The sequence below is a fragment of the Lissotriton helveticus genome, chromosome 5_1 (genome assembly GCF_964261635.1).
Source record: "Lissotriton helveticus chromosome 5_1, aLisHel1.1, whole genome shotgun sequence".
Classification (NCBI taxonomy): domain Eukaryota; kingdom Metazoa; phylum Chordata; class Amphibia; order Caudata; family Salamandridae; genus Lissotriton; species Lissotriton helveticus.
In genome coordinates this window covers 1,947,417,633-1,947,429,910 of record NC_136065.1, presented here as the reverse complement: position 1 = coordinate 1,947,429,910, position 12,278 = coordinate 1,947,417,633, and the positions used below count along the sequence as shown (strand labels likewise).

The window sequence follows — 12,278 nt, the reverse complement described above, 5'->3', positions numbered from 1 at the left end:
TTCTTTGCACATAATGCACCACCTGGCCCCTTTTGGATGCATTGGGCATTTTACACTAAGAAAATGGCTTAATGCTGGGTTATGCTCATTGCGTAATCTCACATAAATGTGCTGAAATTTTGCATAAGTACGCAGCAGAAAATTACTAGAGTTACGCCCACTCAAAAAACAAAACCTCCAACTGTTTGATATGGTTCAATATTGCCACTGACGGTTTCTAGCGACAACATAAACCTCGAGGCTGAAAACCAAGTGGTATGTAAATGTCTCCAGAACCCTTAGACAGCAAAATATTTGGATGTATTACACGTTAGCAATTAAGTATTTTTTCCGTGTTTATTTTGGTGCAGTTGTGAAAATAATGCTTTTTTTCCAAACAGGAAATTATTTTTTAGACAATAAGTGAAATAATGCACTCTACAGTGGAGTGCAGTAAAAATAAAATAAAAGTATATAATTATATAGGAATACAGGATTTAGGAGAGAAGACGCTTCACTATGCTAAAAAATGCACTATCTGTAGAAGTCAAAGAAATGTTCTTGTTTGTGATTGGAGCGTTCAGTTTTAATGACTAGAGATCTTTGAAGCTGCTCCTGCAATGTTCACCTAACAGTGAGAGCCCTGATTGGCATTAGAAGGTTCACGATTTGTTACTCGTTCATGAAGAGGTAAATAAATAAACAATGGACAATATTGAAGCCTTGTAGAGTAGTTTGGGGTGTATATTACCCAAATTTAGTGTCATTGATTAGAATACATAAATTGAATGAAAGGAAATTATCTTCTATTGAATCTTGGCCTCCCATTGGTTGAAATCTATTTGTGAAATGGTATCCTCTGCAAGTAAAATATTGGTTTTATCTAGAACTCAACCATTTGGCATGCAATATCTGTCTAAGTTTACCACGTACCGCCCCTGATTAGGGCTCAATGCCATGTCCGATAGTAACAGGTGATACATATCCAGAATCCCTGAACATGTGAAAGCTGTCCATAATGGAAGTATCCATCATAGCTTTCTCCTTTGACCAGTGCCCTGGTGATGAACCCTGCAGCCCATATAGTATTCTGTGTGTGATGGAAAGTTGTCTAACTTTTCTCCTTTCCTCTTGCAGGTCTTCATTCTGTACTTCAAGCCGAGCATCTTCCGATGCCTTGTTCTACGATGGGTGCGCATGTTGGGTTTCGCCATCGTATACGGGACAATCACCCTCAAACTGTACAGGTACCTGAGGGCCTCTGTTACAAGACTGTGAGGAGAGCATTAGAAATTCTAGGGTGTCTATTGAGAGGTATAACCACTAGTTAAAGGTTGTGTTGCTACTGCATACTGGCCCAGCTCCTGTGGTGTGTCCAGTTCTGGAGGCTGTGTCTACCGCATAGTATAAAGGTCTGGGAGCCACAATTGCAAGGCCATACTAATAGCAGTATGCACGCTGTAGAATGATGATTAACGATGTAGGATTTGGACCCAGATTTACGAAGAGGTTGTGTTGGCCTTGCCCTTAAGTGAGATTTATTAAGCCATGCAAAGCCACCTTGCGCAGATCTACATCGATTAGTAAATCTAGAGTAGCGCAAGGCAGCGCAAGTTGTGCCTGCGTTACTCTGCGTTGAGTAGGCGTTCCATGGATGGAGCATGGGCGTTGTCATGCATCCACCCATGGATTTTGACACAATACCAGATTAACTAAGGTCAGTAAACCTGAGATTGCAGCCAAATGGTACGCCTTCCTTAGTTAGGCGTAATGTGGAGAAATATATTTATTTCTACTCATATGCATGCCACCTCTAAAGTACCATTTCCTAATTTGAAGTAATGGTTCTAGTTCTGGAGGGCTCATTTCGAAAAGTATGAAGATAGAGGGACTGATGTACCAAAGGGTTTTATCCATTCTGTGCCTATGGGGAAGTGCGTTGATACATAAGGACCATAGTGGAGACATTTTGATGACAGTCTACCAAGTTCAATGAGGAGCAACTTGAGAAGAGGGGGGGCAGGTATTTTAAGTCCTCATAGCAAAAGAACAGGTCCCAAGAGGTTACAATGTAACAGAGTAAATAATTCTATAACTAGATACTATGGGCGCAGAGTAGATATACGGGAGGGTGCTTTAGATTAACATTTGGAAATATATATTTGAGGGAGAGGGCAGACAGTAAGTGTACAGAACAGCCTCTCAGCAGACGTGATGCGCACAAAACAGTAAATTAATTCAGATAAGCGTAGGAGAGTAGAAGTACTAAGCAAGCGTAGATAACGCCAGAGACAATGCTGAGTGTGTAGGTAAGGAGGTGGCTGGGCACAGGCAGCCTGGATGGCCCTGGCTGATCACTATGAGCCCTCTTAGTCTCTGTTCTCACATATGCAGGAGAGCTCCCTCACTCCTCACCTATAAGCCTAGTACACAAACATTACTCATGGGAGCCATGTTCTCAGCTGTGACCTCTTCTGTCCTCCGCAGAGTACTCAAGGTCTTCTTGTCGCGAACTGCCCAACGGGTGCCTTACATGACCAGCGCGCGAGTGTTGAAGATGCTAGCAGTGATTCTACTGCTGGTCATCTGGTTCTTGACGGCCTGGACAGTGGGGATGCTGGAAAACATGGACCGCAACATTCCGCTGGTGATCCGCGCGCAGACCCTTGGGGGCCTCTACTTCTACCTCTGTGACCACGACCGCTGGGACTACATGATGGTTGTGGGTGAGTGTCCCACTCGGTTATTCCCCCACACCTGCACTATCAACCTGTTCCGCAGTCTCTCTTTTTATTCTCCATCTCAAGGCTCCTGCCTTTCCTCTTGCCTTCTTCACTCACTCAGTAATGCTCACACTTAGGGGCCAATTCTGATATTGGATGGACCGGAGTCCATCCACATCGGTTGGGAACTGGAACCGAACGACCTCCTGTTGTCGGTTCCAGCCCCGCAAGTAAGATGTGACCGAATCCTGTTCGGTCGCAATCCTATACTTTTCAATGGGAGCATGCATTCCAAATGGAACGCATGCTCTCATTGCAAAGAGCAGAGGTGCAGTTCATCCGTGCACCCGGTGGCAGGCACCTTAAAGTACCTGCCACAGGGTGCAGAGATCAACAGGTGGGCACCATAGGTGCCCCCTAGGCTGCCATTCGGAGGGCTTGCACTGATGGGGGCCCCCCAAAGTAGGATTCCGAAAGCCTTTCTGTGTCAGAAAGTCTGGCACGGAAACACTCTGGGAATCTCCCATCTAAATCCCCCGTCCGGAAAGATCCGCCCGAGGGATTAATGGAGAATTTCCAAATGGCAGCCGGGCTCTCCATCAAAATAGGTAGGTCGGAAAGGAATCCGAACAAGTGATTCCGATGCGATCGGGTTGGCAGGCCCCTAAGTGTGTGCGAAGTTGGAACCCCCACGTTGCCCTATGGAAAAGTTTCTGGAGGTTGCACACATTTTGTTTTGCCACATTTGCTTGAAAATAATTACTTTTAAAACAATTAATATTGCACAGAACCTGATAACACGTGTAAAGGGGTTCTGCATAAGTATACTTTGCATACAACAGTGTTCATCTCCTTTGCAATTCCATGGCAGAGAAAAGTACTGTATACATTTTCCAGGTTCAGTGTGTACTTATTTTAGATGGTCTATCCTTCCCTTGATATTGTAACTTTTGTAAAGATGAGGTAGAAAAGGTAGAAACTGTTCCCCACGACTCCTTATTTTGGACCTGTCTATTTAGGTTTTTAAAAGAGCTAGTCAGTGCTGGTTTTTAAGTCTGCATGGTTTTGGACAATAAAAATCCTGCTTTTTTGCAAATCGGCAGGAATTTTCGGAAACACAAACACTCGTGGAACTTACCTAAGAAAGCCAATGCTATTTGCTAGGCCATATTGTTCAAAGGCTGCTGGCGAGATAATCAAAGTGTGCAAGAAGTGCTGAGTAAAGTTGCATGAAATGTCAGGCTATGTTTGATGAATGTTACAAACGGGAATAATCTAGAAAACAAAATGGACAAAGTGTGGTACACCTCGAAATGTGGGTATAGTTTACATAATCTATCTCTTTGTTTGCCAGTTCCAGTGCAGTTGAATATAAAGAATAGCGCCTCCACCTTAAAAAAGCGCTTTTGCGCTACTTCTCTTTCTTATTAGGTGCTGACATCGCTTTGTAGGTGTGCCTGCATGGTAACAAGAGTGCACACCTAGAAAATGAGCCTCTGCATTATCCCACCTTTTTAAGAAAAAATAATGTATACTTTTTACTTTTGACCATGCTGCACTGAATCTTCCCAATGCTGTGCAGCATCACCAAAGGCACTGGCAAAGCTATCAGGCACCAACGGCAAGCCCTATTGACTTTACCAATCCTTGTTACCAGTTGTATTCACTATATTTATTGCTGTAATTTTACTTGATTTTTTCCCTGAAATAACTGGTTTCCTGAATTATCTTGCAATACAGTGAAAGTTCTCTTTAAATGTGCAGAAAAACTTTGTGAAGACATGCTAGGAAACTTTGCAAATTCAGAAAATCAGGAAATCTGAAAACCTGTTTTCCCTGCATCTCTCCTTTTATTATTGAACTTAAGCCATTCTCTCATGACTCAAGACTAGGCCTGGGCGGAGTTCACAGAGTTCCACTACGTAGAACTCTGCAAACTGACAAATAAACTCACGTCATTTGCGCTGATTTTTAGTGCCGGGTGTTTTGCCTGCGCTGTAAAATCAGCGTGAATGACAGCAGACGCGGCCAAAGAGGGCGCTGCTTCTTTCTGCCGCTCAAGTGAAAGTTCTACTCGAGCGGCAGCTTCCTCAACATGAACGGAAGGTTTCTCATCGCGAACGGTGGCGACCATCCGAGATCCCGCCCACGTTGAGAAATCACGCTGGAAGGTGGTCTAGCGTTGGGTTTTTCCTCGCTCCCACTTGCCAACTTAACGTTGGTGAGAGCGCGAGCGGGGAAGAAACTCTGCTACTCCATGCTGAGTTTTTCAGAACTCCGTGTGCTGCGCAGAGTGTGCAAAACTCCACAAACTATGCGTACGGAGCAGAGTTCACTGCCCAGGCCTACTCAAGAATTGGCTGTTCGAATGAACACTTCAGCTCGAAGCAGCCAGCCACCCCAGTGCCTTGAAACCATCCCTGGTGATTTGCCGAGCTTCAAAATTCCTGATTTGATCATGCAATATGAAATCCTGGATTCCCGGCACCTGCCTGCTGGTGACACCTTAAGTAGCTAGCCCATGGCTGACCTCTGTTGCTGAGATGAGTCTCTGTTGATGACACCTGTCTCCTCTCCTTACAGCCGAATTTCTCTTCCTCTGCTGGGGGAGCTTCCTGTGTTATGCCACCAGGACGGTACCATCTGCCTTCCATGAGCCTCGGTACATGGGCGTGGCTCTACACAATGAAATGGTGATCTCTGCTGCCTTCCATGTTGTCAGGTGAGTCTGGCTGCAGACGGTCAGCAGTAAACAACAGTACAGAGCAATAGAGACTAGCATCATTGTTCAACAGAGAACAAGTCATACAGAGCAATAACAAAGATCAACAGCAGAGACCAAGAGCAGGGAGTGAGAGGAACAGAGGATAGAGATCAACATTGAAGGTTGACTATAGAAATCAAGAGAGGCAACAATATAGAACAGCGGTAGAGAACGCCAACGGCACGCGAGACCAGCAATAGGGCGACTGTACAACCCAAAAACAGCGACTATAGAAATTACAATTAGAGACCAACAATAGAGAATATCTTTAGAAACCAACAACCAAGGCCAACAACTGAGATGAACAACAGAAGCCAACATTAGAGAGCAACTACATAGGTAAACACTGAAGTCCATCAGCTGAGACCAACAATACAAAAGAAACAGCAGGACGACAGCAGACACTAATTACAGATGCCAACCACTGAGGCCAAAAATAAAGAGCAATATAAGAGACCAAGATCAAGAATCAACGCTACAGTGACAATAGAGACCAACAATAGAGTCTGGCTACAGAAATCAACACTAGACCACACTGTAGATTAGCAACAGAGGCTAACAGTAGATTAACAATAAAGGCTCACAGTATATACTGACTGCAGAAACCATAAAAGGTAGTTAGAGATGAATAATCACAGACTAACAGCAGGGACCAATAAAAAGTAAACCAGCAAAAGAGACGAAATACAGCTACCAAACATAGAGGCCAAAAATAAAGAACAGCAACAGAGACCAACAGCTGAGACCAACAAGTTGAGCCAACAGAATTGAAGTATGTAGGAAACAATCTTGAAGTAGAAGTAATTTATTCACAGGAGAAAACAGCTTGTACAACCACCAAGATAGGAAAGCTAGAAAGATCTGAGCAACTCCCACATACAGAATGTAGAACGCACAAAGAAACATAACAATTCCAATGATGCAATCTAAAAGGGATACTACAAGAATCAAGCATAAAGATCAACAATAAAGAGCAGCCACAGAGAACAATAGCATAGAGCCCAATGAATACAGAGCAATAACAGATACCAATAGCAGAGACCAATAGAAATGAACCAAGAAACCAAACGTAAGACTAACAATAAATAGCAGCAACACAGATGAATATGAGACAACAATAGCACAGAGTCCAAAGAAGGAGAACAGCAACAGAGACTAGCACCAGAAACCAATAACTAACTACATAAAACAACAAAAGGTAACACTGGACACCTACAACAAAGACCAACAGTCGAAGCTGACAACAGAATGAAAGCAAAGGCTAGCAGTAAAGCTCCGAGGAGAGGAAACACACAGGGCAGTGATAGGCCAGGAATGCTCCAGAGGGTAGTGACAGGTCAGGGTGCACATGAGGACAGGGACGAATCAGGAATGCACAGCAAGACAGTTACAGAGCATGAATGCACTGTAGGACAGAGAGGTCAGGGATGCCATGCGTTGTGCTGAAAGGCCACACATGCTCCACGGGGCAACGAGAGGACAGGATGCCCCGCAGGAGAGTGATGGGTTTCGAGTGCCCTGCAGAGCAGTGAGAAGTCAGTAATACCCCACAAGGTAGTGACAGGTCAGAGAAGCCACACTAGGCAGTGTTGTTCAAAATGCATTGCATGGCAGTGGCAAGTCCGAAATGCCCCCTGGGACAGCGACGGGTCAGAAATCACCAGCAGGGCATTGATGGGTCAGGAATGCTTCAAGCGCCTGGATACCCTCTCTGGTGATTAGTGCGCTATACACATCTACATATAACAATGCTTTGCAAGCCAGTGCATGGTAAGGAATTCCCCACATGGCAGGGATTGTAAGAAATGCACTTCATGCTAGTGATGGGCCATGAATGCTTCGTGGGACAGTAAAAGGTTAGGACTGTCCTGTGTCATGCAGAGCAGCGAGAGATCAGGAAAGCTACTGCGGGTAGTGGCAGTTCTTGAATGCCTGCTGGACAGTAAGAACATTTTCACAGGACAGTGACATGATGTCAGGATGACTCTACGGAGCAGTACGAGATCAGTAAGGCTGCACAGGCCTGTGGCAGGTCAGATGAACCATGCGGGCGCGGTGAGAGGTCATTCACACTCTACAGAGGCAGTGACCGGTCAGGGATGCCTTGTAGAATAGTGAGAGGGCAGTGATATGTCAAGGAAACCCTACAGAGCAGTGTGAGGTCAGTAATACTCCACAAAGGCAGTGACCGGTCAGGGATGCCTTGTAGGACAGTGTGAAGTCAGTAATGTTCGACAGAGCAGTGACATGCCAGAAAGACCCCACAGGGCAGTGACGGATCAGACATGACTTGCAAAGCAGCAAGAGGTCAATAATGCTGCAAACGGCAGTGACAGGTCAGAAAGACCTAGATGGGGCAATGAGAGGTGAGTAAGGCTCCACAGGGCAGTGACAGGTCAGAAAGACCTAGAAGGGGCAGTGAGAGGTCAGTAAGCCTCCACAGGGCAGTGACAGGTCAGACAGACCTAGAAGGGGCAGTGAGAGGTCAGTACGGCTTCACAGGGCAGTGACAGGCCGGGAATGCCCTGCAGAGCACCGAAGGGTGAAGAATGACCCCTCTCTCCCCTCCCTCCCATCTGCAGGTTTCTCATGGTCCCCACACTGCACCCCGATTGGACGCTGCTGCTGTTTTTCATTCACACTCATGTCACCATCACCCTGACGCTGGCCCTGCTCTTCATACCCAAGGTAATGCCTGTAAGTTACACACCTACACACACATCCTTCCTGCCTCACCGACTAACTGTTCACATCTCAACCTTTACCTCACCCCTTTAACCTCTCACCCTAAACGGTCTTTTCTGGTCTTCCCTCCTCACCTCAAACATCTACCCCAGCCATTTCACCTCTTAAACGATAACATGTAACTCTTGACTCTTCACATCTCGCCCTGTAGTACCCTCCTCGCTTGCCCTTCATTCATTCACTCTCCCTTTGACCTTTTGCCCCCTCCTTTAACCCTTACCCTCTGACCTTACGTCATCACATCACCATTTTACCTTTTATTTTTCTTCCTAGAATCCCTCGCCCTACCCTTCCTCACTTTCTATACAACATGTTAGCACATAACCCTCAGCCTTATATCTTTCACCTATAATCTCAAAAAACTCATACACGATATGGTCTTGCCAATGTACCTTTCCGGCTCGCGCTTGACCCTGTATCCTCACACCTTTGAACTCTTTCAACCCTCACCCCATCCAGGTGCACCATGCGTCAGAATGCGCTTGCTCTTCCATTCATCCACCTCGTTCACTGCCCCACCTTACATGTCTGATTTTTCGTCTCCATTCACCCCTCCGCCCCCATCCTGCGCGTTTGTGGGAAACAACTTCACCCCTGCCCGTGTACCTTACATGTGACAAGCTGTGTGCCGCGCGCTTACTCTTCTTTCAAAGTGTGTGCAGGCCCACGTGTCCCTCCGCGGAAGCAGGCGCGCACGAGGCCCTTCCATGGAAGCGCGCGGGAGAGTCCCCACCTAGGCCTCTCTGTGGAAGCAGGTGCCTGGCCCCGGCCTCTGTAGAAGCACCGCACGTGCTAGACCTCTCTGTGGAAGCACGTGCCTGGCCGCTCTGTGGAACCACAGGAGAGGCCGACTTGGAAGCGTATGCGAGATCCGCCCCTCAGTTAAGGTGCTCATGGGAGACCCTCTATGGAGTGGCATTGGAGATGCGAAGCCCCTCTGGTCAAGCACAAGAGGAGCCCCTCTATGGAAGCGCACGAGAGAGGCCTACTTGTGGTCAACCTGTCAGAAGGTTTTTTGGGGGCCTAGCGTTCAATTGGGTCCCCCTATGTTTTTTGGCAGCAGGAGAAGGACCTCCTTCACAATAGAAATCCTGTCCTAAGACAGTTTATAGGCAGCTTCAGCATATTACGTTTGTAAGGAAGAGAGGTACCCCCAACTAATGTTCCTAAACCGGGGCAATTACGTCAAATGTGAAAAATACATTTAGGAAAAAAGATTTAATATTTATGGACCTAAACAATCAGCACGATACAACATAATCAATAACAATGTAAATGTGACATATTTAGTGCTCAATAGACAACCATTAATGCTTCTCAGTTTTTATACATTTATTTACATTTTCTTTTTTATTGTACAGATTATCTGATGCTAGTATTAATAGAACTTGGTTGCTCAGTACAATTTAAAAATATATATATATATATATTATTACCGTGCTTGAATTTGTAGTCCTAGTTTTTACAGTTTTTGCAGTTCAAACGTAACTTTCTAAGTTCATTGAGTCACAAAACACATTTACAATGTAAGAACAACAATCAATGATGTAATGGCTGAGATTTCTGGTAGATAATATTAATTATGGTGTATCGTGCTGATTGTTTAGGTCCATAAATATTAAATCTTTTTTCCTAAATGTATTTTTCACATTTAGCTTCTGCATATTCCTCATTACTGCTTAATTAACAATGCTTTGTATCACAAACGCACACAAGGCCTGCTTTGTGTTCCACGCATTTTAGAGAGGCAGCAGCAGGGCCCTGAAAAGTGTGGTCTGGAGTAATCGGGTCCTGCTGCCTCTCACGTGTGACGGCCCGGCTCGCTGTGGCACAAGACCCTCTTCTGTGGAAGCCCTCGAGGGGCCGCTCTCTGAATGCGCACAAGGAGAGAGGCACAGGAGAGGAGGCAGCGGGGAAGCTCCCGAGAGGCCCACTGTGGAAGCACAGGAGGGGAGCCCAGCGCAGGCACACAAGGAGCTCCTCTGTGAAAGCACGCGAGACGAGAGGCGCTCTGTTCAAGCACACTTAAAGCCCCACTGTGAAAACGCAATAGAAGGCCCTCTTTGGAAGCATAGGAGAGGCCTAAGCTTAACTTGAGCCGGTGGTTTCAGGTGCTCCGCACCCCACTTGTTTATTAACACTGGAACTTCAGTTACATTTGTACATTAAACAAAAGAAATGAATGGATAAAGAATATTGAATCGAATTTTCATGAGTAAAAGAAGAATTAAAAACTTTAGTTTCAAGGAATACTGTTTGGAACATTTTTTTACCCGAATTGCACGTGCTATCAGAGTGCGAGTGGGGGACGCCCCTCTCAAGTGAAGGTCTGCGCATTCAATTCTACTTCTGGCAGTCTGCCACACGGTGGCACTGTTTGTGTAATTTAAAGACGAGCATAACAACAGATATTTATTAACTTAATATACATTAAAATGACTAATACCTGCCGCACAAGCCCTTCTTTTAGATTTTGGGGGCCTGGAATAGTCTGGATTGTATCACTTGTAGGAGTATGAAGGTTAGTAGCTGTGTTGGTGCTGTCATTGGCAGCGCTGGCAGGGGAAATGGGTGGTGCAAGCTGTAGTGGCCTATTGCCAAGGGCCCTGGCACTTATTTTTCACAAATTACGCACTGACCGACCCCTATGTGGATGCACACGAGAGGCCACCCTATGTAAACAGATGAAAGCCCCCTCCTTGGAAGCACGAGAGGCTCCTCTATAGAAGCACGGAAAAGGTGTTTGTGCGTAAACTCCAGAGAGGCCATGAGTGGAAGAACAAGACCCCTCGTTGAATCATACGCGAGACCCATGTGTGGAAGCGCATGCCAGGCCCTCTACAGAAGGGCACACGAAGGCCAAACGTGCCCCGTGTGTGGAAGGAGCTGCAAGGCCCGGGGTCAGACGGACCCCGCGGAGGAAGAGAGCAAGGGACCGTAACGCACACCCTTAAGGGCCGTACGGTGAAGCTACCGAAACACCTCAGTGACTTTCAATTGTGAATCTCTCTCTATCTCTCTGTGGGCACAGTTAGAGTTATGTCCGCTATTGTTAAGGGGGAAGACGTGTAGTGTTGCGGTCTAGCCTCCCCGTAGTTACGTGAGCAGCCGCAAGGCAACGCGGGAGGACGCGACGGGGAGGGCTAGCATTCGGACTGCGGCACGGCGGCAAACAGGACCGCTCTCTCCTATATATCCTGATACTGCCTAAATAAAGCAAAGGTTAAATCGCCCCGTAGACTCCGCTCTTCTTTCCGTGGGGCCTACCTTTCAATCCCACACCCCACAGTTTTAACTTTTAGCCCACAAGCAATTCTCACACCTATCGGGTTGTATGTGTGAGAATTGCTTGTGGCCTGAAAGTTAAAAATGTGGGGGCGCTAAAATGCTGGACAGTGGGCGTCCCACAGTGTTTCTGAATTTTCTCCTTGCAAAGGGGTCCCTTATGTAAATTAGAGGGGCCTCGCACATTCTCTTTTGGCCCAGGGCCTCGCAAATCCTAGAACCGGCCCTGCATACAGGGGATCTTCTTGCCTCTGTGTATGACTCACAGCAGGGGCGGCCTTAGGCATGTGCAACCTGTGCACCTGCACAGGGCCACCAAACCCCAGGGACCGCCATGCCAATATATATATCCTTAATATATTAATCCTCTGAGGATGGATACATATTTGCGTGGCGGTCCTTGGCAGGGATTTGGCGGCCTCCGGCTCTGTTCCACTTCCAAACACCCTGACCCCCCCCCCCCCCCCTTCCAGGGGCCCGCACCGGACCCCCTCTTCCGGGGCCCCCTACCTACGCTCCCTGACCAGGGCCGCCATGAGCCTAGAGCCACCACTGCTCACAGGCCCCTCGCCCTGGATGAAGGTCTTCTCTCCTGGGTGAATCTGGACAGTTTTGGTCTTCCTGGGCAGCGGCGTTACAGAGGAACATGCAGCCCCTGCTGAGGGAGGGGCGACCCTTCACACACCCCTCCCCCCACCCTATTCAGCTATGAATATTACTGAAATATGGAAAACTCGTGGGACCTCACCGCGTCCTTTGGGGGCTTGGGGGTGGGCATCATT

At 46.8% G+C, this 12,278-nt stretch overlaps 1 protein-coding gene across 1 annotated transcript in view; it reads left to right on the top strand.

The window, feature by feature from the left end:
* GPR179 (G protein-coupled receptor 179) overlaps positions 1-12,278 on the top strand; it is a 289,378-nt gene that overhangs the window by 263,635 nt on the left and 13,465 nt on the right. The window contains exons 6-9 of the mRNA XM_078645602.1: positions 1,117-1,226; positions 2,467-2,705; positions 5,286-5,424; positions 8,049-8,154. Coding sequence (XP_078501728.1) covers positions 1,117-1,226; positions 2,467-2,705; positions 5,286-5,424; positions 8,049-8,154 — 594 coding nt within the window. The remainder of the gene's footprint in view (positions 1-1,116; positions 1,227-2,466; positions 2,706-5,285; positions 5,425-8,048; positions 8,155-12,278) is intronic.